Source organism: Mobula hypostoma, chromosome 24 (genome assembly GCF_963921235.1).
Source record: "Mobula hypostoma chromosome 24, sMobHyp1.1, whole genome shotgun sequence".
NCBI classification, from domain to species: domain Eukaryota; kingdom Metazoa; phylum Chordata; class Chondrichthyes; order Myliobatiformes; family Myliobatidae; genus Mobula; species Mobula hypostoma.
The window spans coordinates 46,994,838-47,021,069 of record NC_086120.1 but is presented as its reverse complement, the minus strand read 5'-3'; the positions used below and the strand labels follow the sequence as shown (position 1 = coordinate 47,021,069).

The following is a 26,232-nucleotide window of genomic DNA, read 5'->3' as shown; positions in this document are numbered from 1 at the left end:
GTAGAGCTTTGAGACCTTCCTGATGGGGGATGGAAGTATATAAGGACTGGACATCCATGGTGAAAATAAAGCAGTGGGGGCCAGGGAACTTAAAATCATCGAAAAGTTTAAGAGCGTGAGAAGTGTCACGAACATAGGTCGGAAGGGATTGAACAAGGGGTGATAAAACAGTGTCGAGGTATGCAGAAACGAGTTCGGTGGGTCAGGAGCAAGCTGAGACAATAGGTCGGCCAGGACAGGCAGGTTTGTGGATCTTGGGTAGGAGGTAGAAACGGGAAGTGCGGGGTGTGGGAACTATAAGGTTGGTAGCGGTGGATGGGAGATCCCCTGAGTGGATAAAGTCGTTGATAGTGTGGGAGACAATGGCCTGGTGCTCCTTAGTGGGGTCACGATCGAGGGGTAAATAAGAGGAGGTATCCGCGAGTTGTCGCTGTGCCTCGGCAAGGTAGAGGTCAGTACGCCAGACTACAACAGCACCCCCTTTATCAGTGGGTTTAATAATAATGTTAGGATTAGTGCGGAGGGAGTGGAGAGCAGAGCGTTCCGAAGGAGTGAGGTTGGAATGGGGACAAGGTGCGGTGAAGTCGAGACGGTTGATGTCCCGTCGGCAGTTGGCAATAAAGAGATCCAGAGCAGGCAGAAGACTAGGAGGGTTGAAGACGGGAGAAGGGGTCATCGGTGGGGGTGGAAGAGTCCTTGCCGAAGAAGTAGGCTCGGAGACGGAGACGGCGGAAGAAAAGTTCCGCATCGTGGCGAACACGGAACTCGCTGAGGTGTGGGCGAAGGGGGACAAACGTGAGGCCCTTACTGAGAACAGAGCGTTCTGCCTCCGACAGTTGAAGGTCGGAGGGGATGGTAAAGACCCGGCACGGATGAGAGCTGGGATCAGAGGGGGGAGGGGGGAGGCTGGGGGTGTCAGTGGAGAGGGGAGGGTTGGGGTGAGAGAAAGATGGAGCCTCTGAGTACCCAGGAGCTGACGGTGGGATCTGAGGAAGACGGGGCTGCGGAGTGGTGGTGGGGGAAGGGGAGACGGGAGTCACAACAGCAGCACATAAAGACCCGGCCTGGTGTTCAAGGTTGGAGTTGCAGTTGGTGGTTGCGTAATCACTTCGAATGTGTCCATGGTCGTTGCTGGAGTCCGGGTTTTGAATATGTCCTGAGGTGTTGGAGCCGCCGAGATCAATGGCAGGGGCCACAATTGAAAGTTCATGCCTGCTAGAGTCGGGGCCGGCAGGCTCTGGAGTCCGTAGATGTAAGATCTTGCGATCTTTGCCTAACATGACAAAGTCAAAAAAACGGCGATTGCAGGCGTGGATCCGACGGAGGATGAATCCACAACTATAAACTAATACTTTGTAAAATTGGACTAAAATTTAGAGGGAGAGAGAGAAGCCGAAAGGGGAGAGAGAGATCCTAGTGACGGAGGAAAAAGCCAACATACACTGCTAGCTAATTGGACTGAATTTCCATAGATAACATATTCCATTCAAATTCTGTTACTTAAATCAACCAATAAGATTGCTCCCATTCAAGAAATGTGATACTGCAACTGTAACCAAGTTGTTACTAAGGCAACTGAAACCACTAGAAAATACACCAATTATGTGTATGTAGATAATTATATAAAAATACAAACAGGTTAATCTATGAGAAAGTAACAATTACACAGTCCAATCCAACAGCTGTAACAATTCTATTTTAAAATATTTTTCTCATCTTTATCTCTCAATGGGCTTATTCTTCCCGATGTGACGCACAAAATCATCTGTACAGATGAGGGTCACAGCCCAAAATACTGATTGTCCAATTCTCTCCACTGATGCTGCCTGGCCCACTAAGTTCCTCCAGTATTTAGTGTGTTGCTGCACATTACAGCATTTGCAGTGTCTTGCATCTCCGTTATTCTTCCCAGTTCCAAACTCTGCAACCAACTCCCAGACCAGCAGTTGTCATGATTTCATTTTCACTTTTGGCAGCCATTTCTTCAAATATTCAATGTTGCTCTCTGCAATTTCATCTGTTCATTTATCCATCCATCTATTGACACATTTATCTACTTGTCTATTTAGAAATACAGCGCAGAACAGTCCCTCCTGCCTTTCAAGCCACACCACCAGCCACCCACTAATTTAACTCTAGCCACGCCACCAGCCACCCACTAAGTAACGCTAGCTAATCACAGGACAATTTTAAGTAAATAAAATAGGCATTCGTTAGTCTTGTGAGACCATGGATTTGCGCCTTGGCAGGTTTTCAGGGCGCAGGCCTGGGCAAGGTTGTATGGAAGACCGGCAGTTGCCCACGCTACAAATCTCCCCTCTCCACACCACCGATGTTGTCCAAGGGAAGGGCATTAGGACCCATACCAGCTTAGCACCGGTGTCGTCGCAGAGCAATGTGTGGTTAAGTGCCTTGCTCAAGGACACAACATGCTGCCTCAGCCAAGGCTCGAACTAGCGACCTTCAGATCATTAGACGAACGCCTTCACCACGTGGCCACACGCCAACACACGGGACAATAAGCAATTAACTTAATGACTGGTATGCCTTTTGGACTGTGGAAGAAAACTGGAGCACCCGGAGTAAACCCACACATTCCACGGGGAGGACGTATAAACTCCCTACAGAGGACACCAGTTTCTGCTATCACCTAGGACATACCCTCTCCTCATTGCTGCCATCAGGGAGGAAGTACAAGAACCTGAAGACCTACACTCAATGTTTCAGGAATGGCTTTGTCCCCTCCACCATCAGATTTCTGAACGGACAATGAACTCATATACACTACCTATTATTTTTGCACTACTTATTTAATAAATAAATAAATAAATAAATAAATAAATAAATAAATATCTATCTATCTATCTATCTTATTGTAATTTATATCTTATTATGTGTAACCCTCAGGGTCAGCCAGCACATGTTTGTCTAGGGGAAGACAACTTCTGGCCCCACCAAACTGAGAAATCTCATTTGTGTGGATGCTATGTGATGTGTTGCCCGGTTACAAATCTGCAGCACAAAATATCAGACAGTACACCAAACGCAATTAAATGATTGAACTTTATAAATCTTAATCTGAATATAGGGTTCGTAAAGAAAATAAAAAGAAAAAGGGTCCATTTTAAGGAAAAAGTCAAACGTGCACGTTGGAGCTCACTAATACGGCCATTCATCAATCATCGATCTCCGAGCGTCGCCGACCTTCGGATCCTCGCTCCCAGTCCACTCTATCCGGTGGTCTCCCAGCTCTCTCCACACGTGTCTTCTCTTCTCTCGCCAACAAAAGACTGCAAAAATCTCTCTTCCAGACCCACAAGAAAGAACATTTCTCTCATTGGATAGCCCCCACATTCCAAAGCCCCGTTATCTCCCGTTATAACTCAAACATTGCTGCTACTGAGAAACAATTACATTAGCAGTGAAATCTTACAGACAGGCCATTACATTAGCAGTGAAACCTTACAGCGTGTTACATATGTATTGCACCGTACTGCTGCTGCAAAACAACAAATTTCACATGGTATGCCAGTGATATTAAACCTGATTTTGATTCCTTTAATATCATCTTTCATGATCACTTCTTTGACTAAATCTTTTATAATTCCTCTCAAAAGTTACTATTCATTTTGTTGCTAGAAATCTGCTCAATAGGCAATGCAAATTCAAGTCTGGCACTTACTACCCCTTTCTTTTAAAATACACTTTCCAACACATTACTCAAGGGCTAGTCTTCTAAGGCAAGGTTAAGGTTAGTTATTTACTAAAAAAAAAACAAGGACCAGGGGAAAGTGTGAAATTACAAAAGGAAATGAAAAAAAAATTGACAGTGCTAAATTTCAACCTGTATAAAAAGTGGAAGGATGACACAGGAGTAAACAGTCTGCAGTGCAGGATTACTGACTCAGAATCACAATATCACCAGCATACGTCAAGAAATATGTTGTTATGTGGCAGCAGTACATCGCAATACCTATGTAAACAAAAATTATTTTAAAATTCATTGTGTTCCTTCCTGCTTCAGCTCAGGGTATTTGCAAACAAAGGAGATGACACATGTGTTCAAGGTCACAAGGAAAAACTTTATTAGAACCAGCACAAATGAAATAGATGGAAAAACAAATCTCTGGTGAGTAGTAGCAGTACAGAAATTAAAATAATACTTATCGTCCTCTAACTGAGCTGATGTGCAGAATGCTTCCACACAGCCTCGTCTCTCTACATCCAACTCTAATTTGATATATTCGACTCTCTCGACGTACTGTTCCCCATCTCAGCACTAGTCATCAGCCACAACCTAGCGGAGGACAAAACTCTCTTTTTATACCCAATAAAATCAAGATAGGCAGAACTCAGCACAGATTCCTTAAAGGAAAATCCTGCCTGACAAACCTATTACAATTTTTTGAGGAAATTACCAGTAGGCTAGATAAGGGAGATGCAGTGGATGTTGTATATTTGGATTTTCAGAAGGCCTTTGACAAGGTGCCACACATGAGGCTACTTAACAAGATAAGAGCCATGGAATTACAGGAAAGTAACATACGTGGATAGAGCGTTGGCTGATTGGCAGGAAACAGAGAGTGGGAATAAAGGGATCCTATTCTGGTTGGCTGCCGGTTACCAGTGGTGTTCCACAGGGGTCTATGTTGGGGCCGCTTCTTTTTACATTGTACATCAACGATTTGGATTATGGAATAGATGGCTTTGTGGCTAAGTTTGCTGACAATACGAAGATAGGTGGAGGGGCCGGTAGTGCTGAGGAAATGGAGAGTCTGCAGAGAGACTTGGATAGATTGGAAGAATGGGCAGAGAAGAGGCAAATGAAGTACAATGTTGGAAAGTGTATGGTTATGCACTTTGGCAGAAAAAATAAACAGGCAGACTATTATTTAAATGGGGAAAGAATTCAAAGTTCTGAGATGTAACGGGACTTGGGAGTCCTCGTACAGGATTCCCTTAAAGTTAACCTCCAGGTTGAGTCGGTAGTGAAGAAGGTGAATGCAATGTTGGCATTCATTTCTAGAGGAATAGAGTATAGGAGCAGGGATGTGATGTTGAGGCTCTATAAGGCGCTGGTGAGACCTCACTTGGAGTACTGTGGGCAGTTTTGGTCTCCTTATTTAAGAAAGGATGTGCTGACATTGGAGAGGGTACAGAGAAGATTCACTAGAATGATTCCGGGAATGAAAGGGTTAACATATGAGGAACGTTTGTCCGCTCTTGGACTGTATCCCTTGGAGTTTAGAAGAATGAGGGGAGACCTCATAGAAACATTTCGAATGTTAAAAGGCATGGACAGAGTGGATGTGACAAAGTTGTTTCCCATGATGGGGGAGTCTAGTACGAGAGGGCATGACTTCAGGATTGAAGGGCGCCCTTTCAGAACAGAAATGCGAAAAAATTTTTTTAGTCAGAGGGTGGTGAATCTATGGAATTTGTTGCCACGGGCAGCAGTGGAGGTCAAGTCATTGGGTGTATTTAAGGCAGAGATTGATAGGTATCTGAGTAGCCAGGGCATCAAAGGTTATGGTGAGAAGGCGGGGCAGTGGGACTAAATAGGATAAAATGGATCAGCTCATGATAAAATGGCGGAGCAGACTCGATGGGCCGAATGGCCTACTTCTGCTCCTTTGTCTTATGGTCTAAAATCCTTTACACTGGTACTTGTCCATACATTTGATACCTGCACAACGACCTTGCCTTCACCAGAAAAACATGCTTTTCACTATCTTTCATTGTTATGGCTAGACTTGTACTCCCGTAACATTCTCAAAACATTGCTGTGACTGGTTCCCTTGTACTTTGGACTGGTTCCCTTGTACTTAGAACAATCCCTCTCCAAGCTAACAGCACTTCGTCTTACAGACTTTCATTTATTTTAGCATATACCAAGGAGGAATAACATTTAACTTTTTCCTTACAACATAATAAAAACTGTAAATTACAGTAAATATATGTATTTAAGTTAAATTAAAGTAGTAGTGCAAAAGAAGAAAAAAAAGTAGTGAGGTAGTGTTTGTGGGTTCAATATCCACTCAGAAATCCGATGTCAGAGGGGAAGAAGCTGTTCCTGAATCATTGAGTGTGTGTCTTCAGGCTCCTGTACCTCCTGCCTGATGGTAGCAGTGAGAAGAGGGCACGTCCTGGGTGATGGTGAAGAGGGCGTGTCCCGGTGATGGTGAAGAGGGCGTGTCCTGGGTGATGGTGAAGAGGGCATGCTCTGGGTGATGGTGAAGAGGACATGCTCTGGGTGATGGTGAAGAGGACATGTCCCAGTGATGGTGAAGAGGGCGTGTCCCGGTGATGGTGAAGAGGGCGTGTCCTGGGTGATGGTGAAGAGGGCGTGTCCTGGGTGATGGTGAAGAGGGCATGCTCTGGGTGATGGTGAAGAGGACATGCTCTGGGTGATGGTGAAGAGGACATGTCCCGGTGATGGTGAAGAGGGCGTGTCCTGGGTGATGGTGAAGAGGGTGTGTCCTGGGTGATGGTGAAGAGGGCGTGTCCTGGGTGATGGTGAAGAGGACATGCTCTGGGTGATGGTGAAGAGGACATGTCCCAGTGATGGTGAAGAGGGCGTGTCCTGGGTGATGGTGAAGAGGGCGTGTCCTGGGTGATGGTGAAGAGGACATGCTCTGGTTGATGGTGAAGAGGACATGTCCCAGTGATGGTGAAGAGGGCGTGTCCTGGGTGATGGTGAAGAGGGCACGTCCCGGTGATGGGGGTCCTTGATGATGGATGCGCCCTTTGAGGCATCACTCCTTGATGACGTCCTGGATGCCGAGGAGGCTATTGTTCATGATGGAGCTGACTGAGTTTACATCTGCCCCCACCCCACACACCAGTCCTGTTGGTTTGATTCACAATCTATTATGTAGATTGCACTTGGAATACTGAATTCGGGTCTGGGTCTCCCTGAATCTGAATCCCAGTCTGGGTCTCACTTCATGAGGAAGGAGAACCTTGTGATTGTGGACACTGCAGCAAAGCCTCCTGAGATTGATTCCAGTGAAGGGATTACTCTGAGGAGAAATAACGCAGTGTGGGCTGATATTTTTTAGTTTAGAATTGGAAGTGACATCATTGAAACACAAAACATTTTTCAAGGGGCTTGACATTGTGCATGCAGGGATGACTATTCTTCTGAGCCGGATGACTAGAACCAGGAATTAGTGTCTCAAGATAAGAGGCTTGTCTTGCTTGACTGATATACGAAATTTCTTAACCAAGAGAGTAATGGATATCTGAAATTTTTACCCAAGGTCAGTGTGCATGTAGGCAATCCACGTTAAACCTGTTTGGATTACAGAATTTGCCCTTACAGTATTCACAAATCACTACCTAAATATTAGAGCAACACACACAAAATGCTGGAGGAACTCAGCAGGTCAGGTAGCATCTATGGAGAGGAATAAACAGTCAACATTTCTGGCAGAGACTTTTCATCACTAGAACTAGACAAGAAGGGAATGGCGAAAAAGCCAGAATAAGATGGGGGGGGAATGAAGTAAGAAGCTAGGAAGTGATGTGGAAGAGGTAAAGAGCTGAAGAAGAAGAAATCTGTTAGGAGAGAAGATTGGACCATAGGAGAAAGGGAAGGAGGTAGGGCATCAGGGGGGAGGTGACAGGCAGGTGAGAAGAAGTAAGAGAAAAAAAAAACAGAAGTTGGAGAAATCTATGTTCATGCCATGAGGTTGGAGGCTACCTAGATGAAATGCGAGGTGTTGCTCCTCCAACGTGACAGCGGCCTCATCTAGCAGAAGAGGCGGCCAAGGACCTGCATGTCAGAATGGGGATGGGGATCAGAATTGAAATGGTTGGTTGAATGGTGGAACAACTGCCTGAAACCCTGCCTCTGGTTTTATTCCTCATGAGGCAATTAATTAAGAGGCCCCTAAACCTCAAACTCTGGGGAAGCAATTAAAGTTTCAGAAAATAAACCACTAATTTAGAAAATCCAGGAAGGTAGAAGTTTCAATAACAAGGTGGTTATGTATTTGTTTGATTTTTTTTTTCCTTTCTGGTACACTACTACTAAAGTTAATATACCACCATGGATGATCCTAAGCCCAGACACAAAAGAAGAAGGGTTGGCATGGGCTAGCAACTTGATCCCGTAAAAACCCAGTGCTGCAGAAACACCAACAGAAGCTTCAAAGATCTCATCCTTGGGAGAGGACTCTGGTGAACTGCTGTCAACTGCCTATTAAGGGTGATGGACTTAAATCAGTCAGTACCACAGCAAAGATTAAAGATAAAGATAAAGGTAAAGATTTTATTTGTCACATGCATTTTGAAACATACAGTAAAATGCATCATTTATGTCTATGACCAACGTATGTGCCGAGGGCAGCCCGAAATGGCGGGAGGAGAAGATGGCGACGCAACACAGCGCGTGTAGCCTCTCCGGTGAAATGATATCATATTGTTAAATATGGGCAGTGCACAATTCTGATTTGATGGAGACAGCCGTGAGAGCACGGAGGAACATCTGGAGTAACTTCTGAAATGCCCGGTTCGCTGCCGCTGCTACTGTGCGATCGAGAATCTCCGGAGGGAAGGCCCCAAAATCCTCGGCTTTGCCTGTTGCTGGCGGCCGGGGCTGGGGTCGAAGCGTTCGGCAGAGATGGTGCTCAGTTCTCGGTGTCGGAGGTCGAAGTTTTCGGACGACTCAGGAGTTGGACTGTGGTCGGGTGTGGCAGGGAGAGTTTTCTTCCTTCTCCCGTCTGCGTGAGATGTGGGACTTTCGGGAGACTTTGAACTTTTTACCGTGCTAAGTAACTATATGTTATAGTTACATACATCAAAGTTGCTGGTGAACGCAGCAGGCCAAGCAGCATCTATAGGAAGAGGTGCAGTCGACGTTTCAGGCCGAGACCCTTCGTCAGGACTAACTAACTCTTCCTTCAGTTAGTCCTGACGAAGGGTCTCGGCCTGAAACGTCGACTGTACCTCTTCCTATAGATGCTGCTTGGCCTGCTGCGTTCACCAGCAACTTTGATGTATGTTGCTTGAATTTCCAGCATCTGCAGAATTCCTGTTGTATATGTTATAGTTATGTGGTTTTTGTCAGCTTTTTTAGTCCTGGTCTGTCCTGAGTTTCTGTGATATCACACCGGAGGAATATTGTATCATTTCTTAATGCATGCATTACTAAATGGCAATAAAAAGAGGACTGCGTATCCTCATAATCTAATCTAATGTGTTACAATGCTTCTGACAGCAACATCGCATGCCCACAATTTACTAACCCTAACCCATACACCTTTGGAATGTGGGAGGAAATCGGAACAACTGGAGGAGAACTTGTCATAGGAGAACATATAAGCTCCTTACAGATAACAGTGGGGAATGAACTTCTATCACTGAAATTCTGCTATAAAAAGCTACACTAACTGATATGATATTGTGCCACTGAACCTGAAGATTTGAAGTAGGAAGCAATTCCAGACTGTTTTGCTTGTGACACAGTATAGGAAAGGAAAAATATTGTGAGGCTTTCAGGTTGCTAAAACAAACTTTTCAAGTTATTTCGACTGACTAAACACGATCATAATTCTGCCATGGCCATTCCCAAACCTGGCTGTGAAAGGAGATTTTGGCATGCGACCAGAATGCCTGTTCCCATAAAACAGAGAACTAAAGAAACACTAACAGAAGCTCCTAAGACCTCATCCTGGGAGAGGAAGGATCTTCAAAGATGAGCTACACCTGGGGACAAGTTGAAGGACTGGCCCAGGATTGAGGACTTTGGTGAGCTGCTGTCAACAGCCTATGCCCTTGTAGGAGTAATGGGCAAAAGGAGAAAGAACACAGTACAACACAGATTGGTCACCAATTATAGAAGAATTTCATTCACTTTAATGAACCAACTTACTTATTTTAGTTAAAACTAATATATTCAGGTAAGTTTTCACTGAATTTATACAAAATGACTTTTCACACTAACTACAAATTTCTGAAAACAAATGGAACAACAGCTTACCGTTAATCTTCAATCACTCTTGAGTTTTCCTTTTATGTATGGGATACGGCTAACTACAACTTTCCAATCTGTAGCGTAGACTAGCAGTACACCAGCCACAGCTCCCCATGTAGTGATAGTTGGAATCCTATAAAATCAAAATATTAAATATGAAATCTTGTTTATTGTGTGGTACGGAGGCAGCAGCGCATCAGACTAGACCCTCTATAGTAAAAACCACCAAGAGAATCACGAGGATCTTCCTCCACCCTATTTGAGACATTTACTGGGAGTACTGTAGACAAGGGGCTCAAAGCATTGTTGGATCTCGACTACTTTCCACAATCTCTGACTCACTATCAACAGAAGGGAGATACAGAAGCATCAGGATTAGGACTGCTAGATTGGGAAACAGGTTTTTGCCTCAGGCAAACAACAGGAATTCTGCAGATGCTGGAAATTCAAGCAATGCACATCAAAGTTGCTGGTGAACACAGCAGGCCAGGCAGCAACTCTAGGAGGCCAGGCTGTGAGATCAATGAATACCCTGGCACCACCGAGGTCTTATCATTAGGACAATGAGCTGTGCTGCTCACTACATACTTTGAATTATATTTTATTAACTTATTCATGGTAAAATATTTTGTTTTATGTGCTGTGTGTGATATATGTATTGTCGGTGCACCATTGTCCACAGGAATTATTTTCAGATAACAATAAGTTTGAATTTAATCTTGATACATTTCCTTTGGCCCTAATGGCTCAATGATGAATGATCTAGCAAATTAGATCATTTGCTAGATCTAATACGTTTCGCTGTAATTTTACTGTAAATATCAACATTCATCTTTAAAAAAAACTCATTGGGGAATACAAGAGAGAACAAGTTGAAGGGCTATGGGGAAAAAGGGAAACACCTCCCTCATCACTATTTAGGGCCGCAAACTGTCCTTCTAGGTGAGGCCAATACTTCGCCTGTAAATCTGCTGGATCATCTATTGTACCTGGTGTTCCTGATGTGGCCCCTCTACATCAGCGAGACACAACGTAGATTGGGGACCACTTTACCTAGAACTTTCACCCCATCTACAAAAGGGAGGATTTCTTGGTGACCATCGATTTTAATTTCAACTCTCCATCCTCATTCTGACCTTTTGGTCCATGGCCTCCTCTATTGCCACAATGAGGAGGAGCAATGCCTTATTTTCCATCTGCGTAGCCTCCAACTTAAAAATCAATTTCTTCAATTTCCAGTAATCTCTTACCTTCTTTCCTTATCCATCCCTCATTCTGGCTCCCCTCTTATACTTTCTCTTCTCCCTCTGGTAGCCATCCTCCTTCCCTTTCTCTCATGGTCCACTGTCCTCTCCTAACAGATTCTTTCTTCTTCAGCCCTTCAGCTTTTCCATCTATCACCTCCCAGCTACTCACCTTACCCCACCTTCCTCCTCACCTGGCTTCACCTATCAGCTGCCAGCTTATTCTGGCTTTTGCCCCCTTCCTTTCCAGTCTCAATAAAGCGTCTTGGCGCAAAACATCAACTCTTTGTTCCTCTCTATAGATGCTGCCTGACCTGCTGAGTTCCTCCAGCACTTTCAAGTCAAATTTATTTATATAGCACATTTAAAACAACCCACGTTGACCAAAGATCTGCAGAGATCAGAGCAAAATACAAAAACACAGACATAACCAACAAGGCAAAACAGCTGATAGGCACAAAAGAAACAGCACAAGGGCCTAGGCACAAGCCAAAAATCAGCCAAATCAGGGGGTTTCAAATGCTAGTGAATAAAAGTAAGTTTTGAGCCTGGATTTAAAAGAGTCGATGGAGGGGGCAGATCTGATAGGGAAGGGAATGCTGTTCCACAGTCTAGGGGCTACAATAGCAAAGGCACGGTCACCCCTGAGCTTAAGTTTAGATCGTGGGACAGCCAGAAGCCCCAAGTCAGTCGACCTGAGGGACCTGGAAATAGAATAAGGGGTTAGAAGGTCTGCGATATAGGAGGGAGCCAGCCCAGTTAGGGCTTTATAAACAAACAGGAGAATCTTAAAATCAATTCTGAACCGTACTGGCAGCCAGTGGAGAGAGGCTAGGATAGAAGTAATATGGTCCCTCTTCCAGGCACCTGTCAGGAGTCTGGCTACAGCGTACTGGACCAGTTGCAAACGAGACAGGGACGACTGACTAATCCCAGAATACAGGGAATTGGAGTAGTCCAAACGGGAGGATATAAGGGCGTGGATGACTTTCTCAAGATCTTTGAAAGAGAGAAACTGCTTGATTTTGACAATAGTACCTAATACGAAGCTGGAAAAAACTGGCTTTTACTACTGCATTAACTAGCTTGTCAAACTTAAAAGGTGGAATCAAATATCACATCAAGGGATTTAACATGGGGTTTGACAAGGGTGGACAAGTTACCAAGGCTGTTGATAGAGTCAGGGGGGCCAAATAGGACAACTTCAGACTTGCCTTCATTCAGCTGTAAGAACAAGCTTTGTGCTTGTTCAACTGATGGGATTGCTCTTTTGGGACCTAGTTTGGAGCCAACAGATTGAATGGCCTCCTTCTGTTTCATAATAAACAAGTGAACAGTTTTTTGATGTAATGGAGAAGTACCTAACTAGATAATTAGCAAGTGGAACATTAGTAACTTCCATTAATTTTATTGACTGAAATTTTCCAACTGGAAGCTTCAGCCAGTCATCAAAAACCTAAAGGTCACATTGGTACCCGATGAATCATCAGGATGGGGTTGAATGGTCATTTAATGGGATCAAGAAGAGTACAGTATCTGTTAAAAAGTTGTAGGGAAGTGATTCAAATGGAAGCTTTAGCTTTTATTTGGAAGATATAAGGGAAGTTTAAAAATATCTTTTGAGGAGAGGTTGAGTGAGCTAGGACTTTTCTCTTTGGAGTGAAGAAAGATGAAAGTTGAAAGTTGACTTGATAGAGGTGTATGATATTATGAAAGGCATAGAGCGGGCAGCCAGCGCCTTTTTTGCAGGACAGCAATAGCAGAGGCATTTTAGGGTGAATGGAGGGAAGTTTATGGGAGATGTCAGAGGTAGTTTTTATTCTTACACGAAGAGTGTAAGCCCTGGATCACCTGGCCAATAGTAATACCTGTATCAGTCTACTGTTTATTGACCACAGCTCAGTGTTCAACAAAATCATACCCTCAGTTCTAATCAACAAGATCTATTACCTGGCCCCTGCAATTGGATCTTTAACTTCTTCACTAGACCACAGTCTGTGTGTATCAGAAATAACATCTCCTCTTTGCTGACATCAAAACTGGCGCACCTCTGGGATGTGGGTTAGCCCACTGCTCTATGCCTTTACACCTATGATTGTGTGGCTAGGCACAGCTCAAACAACATCTGTAAATTAGCTTATCACACAACTATTATCGGTACATTTTCAGATAGTGAAGAGGTGTACAGGAGTGAAATAGATCAACTGGTTCTATGGTGTCACTGCAACAACCCAGCACTCAATGTCAGTAAAACCAAGATTTTCAAATAGTGGACTACAGGAAGGCGAACACACACTAATCCTTATCAAGGGATTAGGAATGAAAAGGGTGACCAGTTTCAAGTTCCTGGGTGTCACAACATCACTAAAGATATATCCTGGGTCCAACATATTGATGCATTTACAAATAAGATTTGCCAGTGGCTGGCTATATTTCATGAAGAGTTTGAGAATTGGTATGTCACCAAAGACACTCATAAATTTCTACAGATGCGCTGTGGAGAACTTGCTTTCCCAGCATCCAGGACACCTTCAAAAAGTCAGCATCCATCATTATGGATCCCCATCACCCAGAGCATGCTGTCTTTCTCACTGCTACCATCAAGAGGAGGCACACGAGCCTGAAGACACACACTCAATGTTTCAGGAACAGCTTCTTCCCCAATGCCATAAGATCACTGAATGGACAATGAACTAATGAATACAACCTCAGTATTATCTTCCCCCCTCTCTTTTTGCACTAAAATAATTTAATTGTTTTAATATATATACTTCTTACTGTAATTTAAAGATTTTATTATATTGTATTGTAATGTACTGAAGCAATAAAACAGCAAATTTCACAGCATATGCTAGTGATTTTAAACCTAATTCTGATTCCGATAAGTGCCTGGAAAATGGATGAAAGTAAAATGGAGGGTCATGTGCTTCAGAGGAGAGGAAGCTTAGATTGATTGTAGAGCAGGTTCAAAGGTTGTACAATACTTCACTCTTATAATTACAAGGATTCCATTCTACAGAAATCATTGACACAGTCCTAAGCAAAGGCAATGAAAACAACCTACTTGCCAGTGACCATCGTTAGACTTTCCTACCTTTCCCATGGCTCACTGTATCCCACCCTCCTCCATTTTATTTCTTACACTATCCAGCTGAGTGGGACCCACACTTGCCTATCCAGAGAACATCTTGCACTGAATTCTTTTCCTGCTCCCATTATTTTTAAAAATTTAATGAGGAAGTTTCTTTTCCCTCATTAAGACCACAAGACATGGGAGCACAATGAGGCCATTCAGCACATCAAGCCTGCTCCACCATTCCATCAGGGTTGGTTGATTATCACCCTCAACCCCATTCTCCTGTCTGCTCCCCTGTAACTTTTGACAACCTAACTAATCAACAACTTCTCAACCTCCGCTTTAAATATACCCAATGGCCTGGCCTCCACTGGTACCTATGGCAATGAGTTCTACAGATTCATAGTCCTCTGGCTAAAGGAATTCCTCATCTCTGTTCTAAAGGAATGTCTTTCTACTCTGAGACTATGCCCTCTGGTCCTAGACTCTCCAACTATAGTAAATATCCTCTCCACATCCACTCTATCTAAGCCTTTCAATATTCGTTATGTTTCACTTATTAGGCTCAAGAAGCCACTTCTTGCCAAGGATACATTCTTTTGATCTACCTGATGGCTCTTAGCAACAACATCCAAAAACATATCAGGTGGCATATGTTTATTGATGACTTGGTCCTCTGCATCAAATCTCTTCTTGACTTTTGCCTGTTCTGGGTGAGCTGATACAATTCTAATCATCTGGAGCCAAATTGTATTCCAAGTGGTTTGTAATTTAGCATGGATATGCTCAGTAAATGTAGGTGCACAATATATAGATTTGACAATGGGATTTATTAAGACAACAGCTGCTAAACAGATGAGACATACAGTTCTCTGAATTAAATGTAGCAGCAACATCAGGCATGTCAGTAAAACTGTTAGATCCTGAAAGTTTTAACTTGTGGAATAAGCTGCCACCTGGTGGTTAAGATACAAATCTGACGATTTTCAATCAGGAAATCGAATTTTATTTGCTAATCTATAAATTAATATGACTATAACCTCTGTTTACATGACCTACTTAACATATCAAAATGTCCAAAGAGGCATTGTAGGAACATTATTAGAGAAACACTGTCATTGAGCCATGCAAGATGACCAAGATCAGAGCTTCTGAAAGTAGGTAGACTGGGAAACAACAGCTCAGTCTTGACAACTGAACATGTTCCTGCCAGAATTAAAAGTGTGAGGTTATCTTAGTCACTTGGTTTGATGAGATACCTCAGACTGTGTCTCCTTTCACCTCTCTCACACCAATATTTTATTTATTGGTGTGTAAGTGACTTGCCATCATAGAAAACATAGAAAATAGGTGCAGGAGTAGGCCATTCGGCCGTTCGAGCCTGCACCGCCATTCAGTATGATCATGGCTGATCATCCAACTTAGAGCCCTGTACCTGCCTTCTCTCCATACCCCCGATCCCTTTAGCCACAAGGGCCATATTTAACTCCCCCTTAAGTATAGCCAATGAACTGGCCTCAACCGTTTCCTGTGGCACAGAATTCCACAGATTCACCACTCTCTGTGTGAAGAAGTTTTTCCTTATCTCGGTCCTAAAAGGCTTCTCCTTTATCCTTAAACTGTGACCCCTCGTTCTGGACTTCCCCAACATCGGGAACAATCTTCCTGCATCATGTCCAATCCCTTTAGGATTTTATACGTTTCAATAAGATCCCCCCTCAATCTTTTAAATTCCAGCGAGTATAAGCCTAGTCGATCCAGTCTTTCATCATATGAAAGTCCTGCCATCCCAGGAATCAATCTGGTGAACCTTCTTTGTACTCCCTCTATGGCAAGAATGTCTTTCCTCAGATTAGGGGACCAAAACTGCACACAATACTCCAAGTGTGGTCTCACCAAGGCCTTGTACAACTGCAGTAGTACCTCCCTGCTCCTATACTCGAATCCTCTTGCTATAAATGCCAGCATACTATTCGCCTTTTTCACCGCCTGCTGTACCTGCATGCCCACTTTCAATGACTGGTGTACAATGACACCCAGGTCTCGTTGCACCTCCCCTTTTCCTAATCGGCCACCATTCAGATAATATTCTGTTTTCCTGTTTTTGCCACCAAAGTGGATAACCTCACATTTATCCACATTAAATTGCATCTGCCATGAATTTGCCCACTCACCTAACCTATCCAAGTCACCCTCCATCCTCCTCACAGCTAATACTGCCGCCCAGCTTCATGTCATCCGCAAACTTGGAAATGCTGCATTTAATTCCCTCGTCTAAGTCATTAATATATATTGTAACAACTGGGATCCCAGCACTGAACCTTGTGATACCCCACTAGTCACTGCCTGCCATTCTGAAAAGATCCCGTTTATTCCCACTCTTTGCTTCCTGTCTGCCAAACAATTGTCTATCCACATCAATACCTTATCCCCAATACCGTGTGCTTTAAGTTTGACTACACTAATTTCCTATGTGAGACCTTGTCAAAAGCCTTTTGAAAATCCAAATATACCACATCCACCGGTTCTCCCCATCCACTCTACTAGTTACATCCTCAAAAAATTCTACGAGATTCGTCAGACATGATTTTGCTTTCACAAATCCATGCTGACTTTGTCCGATGATTTCACCGCTTTCTAAATGTGCTGTTATCACACCTTTGATAACTGACTCTAGCATTTTCCCTACCACCGATTGCCCAGTTTCTCTCTCCCTCCTTTTTTAAAAAGCTGGGTTACAAGGACATACACACTGTATCAAGGACATATACACAGAAAAAGGTCAGTGACATCTTGAAGGATCCCACCCACCCTGCTCATGGAGGGGGGAGGGGGGAGGGGGGAAGGGGGGAGGGGGGAAGGGGAGAAGGGGAGAAGGGAGGGGAGAAGGGAGGGGAGAAGGGAGGGGAGAAGGGAGGGGGGAGGGGGGGGGAGGGGGAGGGGGGGGGAGGGGGGGGGGGGGGAGGGGAGAGGGGAGGGGGGAGGGGGAGAGGGGAGGGGGAGGGGGAGAGGGGGGGGGGGAGGGGGGAGGGGGGGGGGGGAGGGGGGGGGGGGGGAGGGGGGAGGGGGGAGAGGGGGGGGAGGGGAGAGGGGAGGGGGAGGGGGGAGAGGGAGAGGGGAGGGGGGGGGGGGAGAGGGGAGGGGGGGAGGGGAGGGGAGGGGGGAGGGGGGGGGGAGGGGGGGGGGAGGGGGAGGGGGGAGGGGGGGAGAGGGGAGGGGGGAGGGGGGGGGGGGGGGGGGGGAGGGGGGGGGGAGGGGGAGGGGGAGGGGGAGGGGGAGGGGGGAGGGGGGGGAGGGGGAGGGGGGAGGGGGGAGGGGGGGGGGGGGGAGGGGGAGGGGGAGGGGGGAGGGGGGAGGGGGAGGGGGAGGGGGAGGGGGGGGGGGGGGGGAGACGGGCGAGGAAGAAATACACTCCGGGGCCGGGGAAAGGGCCTCGTTGCCTGAGGACGTTGAGGACACTCTTGACTTCCCCGTGGCTGGGCACTGACCTCCAACAGAACGGAGCCCTACCAAAAGACCTTCACCTTCAATCACATTTTCGTCCGTAAATCCCGGCTCAGCAATCGCCTCAGCTCCCCGCGGAGGTGGTGATGCGGGGAGAAGGCTCCAACTCGAGGCTTGAGGCCCGAGGCCCGAGGCCCAAAACCCCCCGGGGTCACCTCCACTTCACCCTCTCCCACCCACACCCCGCTCCCCGGCCGCCCGCACTCCCTCACCAGTTCTTCAGCAGCTGCCCGTGTCTGGGCCCGAGAATTCGCTCCAACATCCCGGCGGCCGTTCGTCCCCTCCCGGTCGACCGACTGCCCGCCTACAAAATGGTCGCAGGACCCCTCCTCAGCGGCTGCCCAGGCAGCGCCTGCGAGAAGATTAGACATCGTCTCCGTCCCCAAACCCATCCCGATTTCCCGAAACATTGGCACGACGTTATGTTTTCTTTTGTTCTGAAATTAAATATTTTGCATTTAACGGTATAAGCCGCCGTGTTGTCGTCTCTATCGCGCCGTCGGTATGCTGTCCCCTGTGGTGGGCGGTGGAACTGAAATTATTATTGTCCATGTCCCGAGGACTGTGATGAACAAAACTTGTCAGATCGGATCATTGCACAGTGCATTGACGGAGCACAAGGTAGAACAACCTGCATCACACCAATCTTTATTTGTTCCATTTCCCCAGAAACTTTGGCTCGGAAAAAAATTGCAGGAAGTTGCAAACACATCATGGGCACTAACCTCCCCAGCACTGAGGACGTTTTCCAAAGGTGATGTCTCAAAAAGACAGCATCCATCATTAAGGACCTTGTCACCCAGGACGTGCCCTCTGCTCATTCCTATCATCAGGGAAGTACAGGAGCTTGAAGACACAGTCTGCAAGTTTTACGTTTAGGAACAGCTTCTTCCCCTTCACCATCAGACCATGGACACTACGTCACTATTTTGTTCTCTTTTTGCACTATTTTTTAAAATCTTATTGTAACTTATAGTAATTCTTTTATGTTTTCCACCGTACTGTACTGCCACAAAACAACAAGTTCACAACACGTCAGTGATAGTAAACCTAATTCTGATGCTTTCACAAACAAGAGGAATCTGCAAATGCTGGAGGAACTCAGCAGGCCAGGCAGCATCTATGGAAAATAGTAAACAGTTGACATTGTGGGCCAAGACCCTTCATCTGGACTGGAAAGAAGACATCGAGCTCATCTGGAAGTAAAGCCCTGTTGTCACCCATATCGCTTGATTTAACTTCATAGTCATAGTCATAGTCATACTTTATTAATCCCGGGGGAAATTGGTTTTCGTTACAGTTGCTCCATAAATAATAGATAGTAGTAGAACCATAAATAGTTAAATAGTAATATGTAAATTATGCCAGTAAATTATGAAATAAATCCAGGACCAGCCTATTGGCCCAGGGTGTCAGACCCTCCAAGGGAGGAGTTGTAAAGTTTGATGGCCACAGGCAGGAATGACTTCCTATGACGCTCAGTGCTGCATCTCGGTGGAATGAGTCTCTGGCTGAATGTACTCCTGTGCCCAACCAGTACATTATGTAGTGGATGGGAGACATTGACCAAGATGTCATGCAACTTAGATAGCATCCTCTTTTCAGACACCACCGTCAGAGAGTCCAGTTCCATCCCCACAACATCACTGGCCTTACGAATGAGTTTGTTGATTCTGTTGTTGTCTGCTACCCTCAGCCTGCTGCCCCAGCACACAACAGCAAACATGATCGCACTGGCCACCACAGACTCGTAGAACATCCTCAGCATCGTTCGGCAGATGTTAAAGGACCTCAGTCTCCTCAGGAAATAGAGACAGCTCTGACCCTTCCTGTAGACAGCCTCTGTGTTCTTTGACCAGTCCAGTTTATTGTCAATTCGTAACCCCAGGTATTTGTAATCCTCCACCATGTCCACACTAACCCCCTGGATGGAAACAGGGGTCACCGGTACCTTGGCTCTCCTCAGGTCTACCACCAGCTCCTTAGTCTTTTTAACATTAAGCTGCAGATAATTCTGCTCACACCATGTGACAAAGTTTCCTACCGTAGCCCTGTACTCAAACTCATCTCCCTTGCTGATGCATCCAACTATGGCAGAGTCATCTGAAAACTTCTGAAGATGACAAGACTCTGTGCAGTAGTTGAAGTCCGAGGTGTAAATGGTGAAGAGAAAAGGAGACAAGACAGTCCCCTGTGGAGCCCCAGTGCTGCTGATCACTCTGTCGGACACACAGTGTTGATCTGACGGGAACGGAATAAATCCATACTCCAGGTATGTAACATTGTATTGACACACTTTCTGTAGTCTCTGTTTCTTAGCAGGATTAGAATTAAAGGCTTCACTGCCTTCAGACTCACGGAGATCGCGACATACATATTTATCCAACATTAATGGGGCTAAATTAAAATCGACAGCAGCGAGTTGACATGCAAGGGAACGGCGAGGCGAAGATGAAGACGATAACAATAGCATACATAACATTGACAGGGATTCAGATTGGAATCTGAATGTTAGTTGCGGTAGAGCTGGCGTTCGGCAAGCTACCCTTATACTATTCCAGTTAGCGCGATTGGCCGATCAGGTAAGGTCTCCTAAAAATGGTTCTTGACCGCACGTATGAAGCGGAGGTCGCCTAACCCCCCACGACACGCAAATTCGCCAAGAGAGGAATCCTCGGGGTCGGCAGGTTCACTGCCTGGCTCTGTTTCACCGTTTGGTTCCAGCCTGCGCAACCTGTTTGCTGCAGATCTATAAAGTTGAGGGGGCGTACTCGACTTACCAGCTGTTAAATTGGATGAACTCATTCCGTGCCGTGAATCCAGGGGAATTGTTGGGCACCCTGGCCGCTAATTTATGCATCCCTAATAATGTCTGTTTGGTTGGTAAGGTCGGACGAGATTGCCGAGTTTCAGACTCGTTGTGATGAGTGCTCACCGCCTACAGAGTTATGGTTCTTCCCGTGTTCCAGTGCCTCATCCATCCTTCTTTGGAAGTGCCTTTTGACTCGTGGTCGGTCAGGTCTCGTAGCTCAAGTGAGGGTGCCTCTAACCTCCCCAAGAATCTTGAACGCCCGCTTCCCCCCGCTGATTTCTATTTCCCCTAACACGTACCCGCCCCCGTTGGGAATCACTGGGTGAGGGTTAATTGGGCTTGTCGGGGATTGCGGAACAGTGTGTCTCGAAGGGCCGACTCCGCGCTGTATCTCTAAATTAATTAATTAATTGAACTTGAACTAAAGTATTTTAAGAGTGACAGGTGCCTGGAATGGGCTACCAGTGAAAGCAGGCGGCTTTTAGAAAACGAATGGAATGGAGGGATGTGGAATGTAGACAGGAAGAGGTCGTGATATAAAGTGGCATTGAGAATAAAACAATATTGTGCGCCGAATGGCTGTAACGTTCAATGGACGAAGAACGGATCAACGAAGTCTATCGTATTCTTCCCCACAGCTTCAATCAAAATGCCTTTTCATATCCTTTCATTTTTACCAAAGGGATTTGGATTCGTTTTGTAGAAATTAGGTTACTTTTAGTCGGCCAACACGGTAGAATAGCATTTATTGTGACGCTATTATAACTCGAGTGTCGGAATTCAGTTCCAGCTTCAGCTCTCCCCCCCCCCCCCCCGCCACCGCCATTCTCCTCCGGCTGGCGGAACCTGTCCTCCCACTTCCTTCAACCTAAAGGGGCAGCCATAGACACTCGCATGGGTCCCAGCCATGCCTGCCTGTTTGTTGGCTACGTGGAACAGTCTATGTTGCAAGCCTTCACTGGTGACGGTCCCGCTCTTTTTCTACGCTACATCGATGACTGCATTGGTGCTGCTTCCTGCACCCGTGCTGAACTCGTCGATTTCATCCACTTTGCCTCCAACTCCCACCCGGCCCTCAAATTCACCTGGTCCATTTCCGACATTTCCCTTCCCTTTCTCGATCGAGATGTCTCTATCTCCGGAGACAGCTTATCCACCAATGTCTATTATAAACCCACAGACTCTCACAGCTACCTCGTCCCGCCCTGCAACTTGTAAAAACGCCATCCCCTTTCTCTCAATTCCTCCGTCTCCGCCGCATCTGATCTCAGGATGAGGCTTTTCATTCTAGAAGGAAGAAGATGTCCTCTTTTTTCAAAGAAAGGGGCTTCCCTTCCTCAACCATCAACGCTGCCCTCAACCGCTTTTCCATTTCACGCACGTCTGCTCTATCCTATCCTCCCGTCACCCTACCATGGATAGGGTTCCTCTTGTCCTCTCCTACCACGGGTCCAGCACATAATTCTCCGAAACTTCTGCCACCTCCAACTGGATCTCACCACCAAGCGCATCTTTCCCTCCCCCCACCCCACCATCTTCTCTCCGCAGGGATCCTACGCAACTCCCCTGTCCAGTCGACCCTCCCCACTGCTCTCCCTCCTGGCACTTACCCTTGCAAGCGGCCTAGTGCTTCACCTGCCCCTACACCTCCTCCCTCACTACCATTCAGGGCCCCAAACAGTCCTTCCAGGTGAGGCGACACTTCACCCGTGAGTCTGTTGGGCTCAGTACTGTGTTTGGTGCTCCCGGTGTGGCCTCCTGTATGACTGTGAGATCCAACGTAGACTGGGAGACGGCTTCGCGAAGCATCTATGCTCCGTCCGCCAGAACAAGTGGGATCTCCCAGTGGCCACCCATTTTAATTCCACTTCCCATTCCCATTCCGATATGTCCATCCATGGCCCCCCTCTACTGTCGGGATAAGGCCACACTTGGGTTGGAGGAACAACACCTTATATTCCGTTCCAACCTGATGACATGAACATTGTGACTTCTCTAACTTCCAATAATGCCTCCCTTCACCATTTCCCATTCCCTTGTCCCTCTCTCATGTTATCTCCTTGCCCGCTCCTCCCTCCCCCACTCCCTTTCTTCTTTCTTCCATGGCCTTCTGTCTCTTTCACCAAACAACTTCCTTGCTCTTTGCTTCATCCTCCCCCTCCCAGTTTCACCTATTGACGAGCGTTTCTCTCTTCCCTCCCCCACCTTTCAAATCTACTCGGCTTTTTTTCTCCAGTCCTGCCAAAGGGTTCCAACCGGAAACGTCGACTGTACTTTTTTTGTCTGTGGTGGCCAGTGCTACCATGTTTGCTGTTGTGTGCTGGGGCAGCAGGCTGAGGGTAGCAGACACCAACAGAATCAACAAGCTCATCCGTAAGGCCAGTGATGTTGTGGGGATGGAATTGGACTCTCTGACGATAGTGTCTGAAAAGAGGATGCTGTCCAAGCTGGTCCTGGACTTATTTTCATAATTTACATATTACTATTTTCTATTACTATTTATTATTTCCATGACTATTACTATTTACTAATAGTAATATTACTATTACTATTTATTATTTATGGTGCAACTGTAACGAAAACTAATTTCCCCCGGGATCAATAAAGTATGACTATGACTATTTTCCCCCGTAGATGCTGCCTGGCCTGCTGAGTTCCTTCAGCATTTTGAGTGCGTTGCTCGGATTTCTTTTGTTTTAATCTGTAAGGTTTTTCCTGAGCACGTGGGGAGGACGAGCTAGAAGGTGATTGGTGAGACTAGGTGGGTAGGGAAATGAAGCGAGAAGCTGGGAGGTGATTGGCGAGAATAGGTGGGTGGGAAAATGAAGCGAGAAGCTGGGAGGTGATTGGTGAGACTAGGTGGGTGGGGAAATGAAGAGAGAAGCTGGGAGGTGATTGGTAGAAAAGGTAAAGGACTGCAGGAGGAGGAACCTGATAGGAGAGTGGGCCATGGAAGAAAGGGAAGAAGCGGGAGGGGAGGAGAGGGAAGGGGGAAATTACTACAAATTAGAGAAAATTGATATTTGTGCCATAAGGCTGGGGGCTGCCCAGACTGAATATGAGGAATATCAGATTCAGGTTTAAGATCAAAGGTGTATGTCGTGGAATTCGTTGTTATACGGCAGCAGTACATTGCAATACATAATAAAAACTTACAAAGTTAAGTATTAAGTATTAAATACTTATTAAAGTTAAATTGAATAAGTAGTGCAAAAAGAGATCATCCGGGAGGCAGAGCATTTGATAGATACGACTTTTGAGTAGGTGGTTACACCCAGAGTGCAGAATTCGGGGAGTAGATGGGTGAACACTGAGAGAGGTAAAGGGAGAAAGAGGCCATTTCCCTCAGCTAAAGGTTTACTCTTTTGGATACTGATGAGGGGGATGACCTATCTGGGCAAGGCAGCAATAGCCAGATCAATAGCACTGTGGCCAGCTCTGAGCTTCAGAAGGGTAGGGTGAAGTCAGGCGGAGCAATAGTCATTGGGGACTTAATAGGGGGACAGATGGGAGTCCTGTGTCAGCAAAAGAGACGCGAGGATAGTGTGTTTCCTCCTGGGTGCTGGGGTCCAGGATGTCTCTGAGTGGTTGCAGAATATTCTGGAAAGGGAGGGCAAGCTGCCGGAGGTCGTGGTACATTGGTACCAATGACAAAGGCAGGAGAGGGGTAGAGGTCCTCTGCAGTAAATTTAGGGAGTTAGGAAGGAGATTGAAGAATAGGATCTCTAAAGTGGTAATCTCCGGATTACTCCCGATGCTCCGAGCTGGGGAAGTTAGAAAAGGAAGATCGCGCAGATGAATGAGTGGCTGAGGAGATCGTGCAGGAGGCAGGGTTTCAAGTTTTTGGATCATTGGAACCTTTTCTGGGGAAGGGGTGACCTGTACAAGTGGGGCGGGCTGTACCTAAACTGGAGGGGAACCAATATCCTGGGAGGAGGTTTGCTAATGGTATTAGGCAGGGGTTAAACTAGATTTGAAGGTGGGTGGGTGGGAACTGAAGTGAAGAGGCAGAAGATGGGACGGTTGGCGCACAAGTAGATACAGTTTGTAGGGAGTTTGTGACGAAGGATAAGCAGATGATAGAGCAAAGATGCACTCAGCGGTAGGGTAAATCTAGGCCGTTTCTAGAGTAGGTTACATGGTCGGCACAAAAGGGCCTGTAATGGGCTGTAGATTTCTATGTTTGTAAGTATTGAGGTAGTGTTCAATATTCATTCAGAAATCTGATGGCAGAGGGCAAGAAGCTGTTCCTGAATTGTTGAGTGTGTGCCTTTAGCCTCCTATCTGATGGTAGCAATGTGAAGAGGGCATGTCCTGGCTGATGGAGATCCTTAATGATGGATGCCACCTTACTCCTCGAGGATGTCCTGAATGCTGGGGAGACTAGAGCCCATGATAGAGCTGGCAGAGTTTACAAATTCCTGCAGCATTTTCCAATTCTGTGCAGTGGCCCCTCCATATCAGATTAGAATGCTTTCCACAGTACATCTGTAGAAATTTATGAGTTTCTTTGGTGACATACCAAATCTCCTCAAACTTCTAATGAAATATAGCCGCAGTCGTGCCTTTTTTGTAAATGCCTCAAAATGTTGGGCCCAGGATAAATCCTCAGATGTTGGCACTCAGGAATTGAAATTGCTCACCCTTTCTACTTTTGATTCCTCTATGATTGGTATGTGGGTGCTCTTGACTTGCCTTTTCTGAAGTCCACAATCAATTCTTTGGTCTTACTGTCTTTGCGTGCAAGGTTGTTGCTGCGATGCCACTCAACTATCTTGCTTCTGTAAGCCTTCTTGTCACCATCTGAAATTCTGCCAACAATAGTTATGGTCAACAAATTTATAGATGGTATTTGAGCTGTGCCTAGTCACGGGTATAAAAAGAGTAGAGCAGTGGGATGAACATACATCACTGAGGTGTGCCAGTATCGTTTATCAGCAAGGTGGAGATGTTAATTCCGATTGCACAGATTATGGTCTTCCAGTGAGAATGTTGAGTATCCAGTTGCAGATGAAAATACAGAGGCCCAGGCTTTGAAGCAGGAACGATTGTGTTAAATACTGAGCTGTAGCCAATAAGCAGTCTGATGTACCATTAGCATTGTCCAAGTGATCCAAGGCCATGTGAAGAGCAATGAGATCGTATCCACAGTAGACCTAATGTGGCAACAGGCAAACTGCAGTGGGTTCATGTTTTTGCCTAGGCAGTTGAATCCAGCCATAACCAACTTCGCAAAGCTCTCCATCACGATAGATGTGAGTGCTACTGGATAATAAGTCATTAATTAAGGCAGCTCACCCTGCTCTTCTTGGGCACTGGTATGACTGTTTTGAAGCAGATGGGAACTTCTGACGGTAGCAATGAGATTGAAAATGTCTTTGAATACCCCCATCAGTTGGTTGGCAGCCTTACCAGGTACTCCATTGGGGCCTGTTGCCATACAAGGGTTCATAGTCTTTTAAGATGTTATGATTTTGGCCTCTGAAACAGATCCTGAGAGTGAGAATCTTCCAACCTGAGAGTGGCTTCATCATGGCAGGTGAAGAGGCCATGGGGATGGGATGGGGATTAGAATTAAAATGGTTGGCCAGTGGCAAATCCTACTTGTTGCAAATGG

The 26,232-nt window shown here is 45.9% G+C and overlaps 1 protein-coding gene across 2 annotated transcripts; it reads right to left on the bottom strand.

The window, feature by feature from the left end:
* Positions 1-1,002: 1,002 nt before the first annotated feature.
* On the bottom strand, positions 1,003-18,308 carry LOC134337218 (cytochrome b-c1 complex subunit 10). Of its 2 annotated transcripts, XM_063032046.1 has the most exons (3): positions 18,016-18,308; positions 9,986-10,112; positions 1,003-4,297 (listed from the first exon to the last, which is right to left on the bottom strand). In XM_063032046.1, exons 1-2 carry the CDS (start codon positions 18,063-18,065, stop codon positions 9,995-9,997), a joined length of 168 nt encoding a protein of 55 aa, XP_062888116.1. In that variant the 5' UTR covers positions 18,066-18,308; the 3' UTR covers positions 1,003-4,297; positions 9,986-9,994. The 2 variants fall into 2 exon arrangements, with proteins under 2 accessions (XP_062888116.1, XP_062888115.1); XM_063032045.1 differs by lacking the exon at positions 1,003-4,297 and having other exon boundaries at positions 18,016-18,210.
* Between the last annotated feature and the right edge of the window lie 7,924 nt (positions 18,309-26,232).

Excerpts from the sequence above, each read along its gene's own strand:
- LOC134337218 (XM_063032045.1), bottom strand. The coding sequence starts at position 18,195 with ATGGGTTTGGGGACGGAGACGATGTCTAATCTTCTCGCAGGCGCTGCC. Across the intron at positions 10,113-18,015 it reads GGGCAGCTGCTGAAGAACTG|GATTCCAACTATCACTACAT; the intron begins GTGAGGGAGTGC and ends TTGATTTTATAG.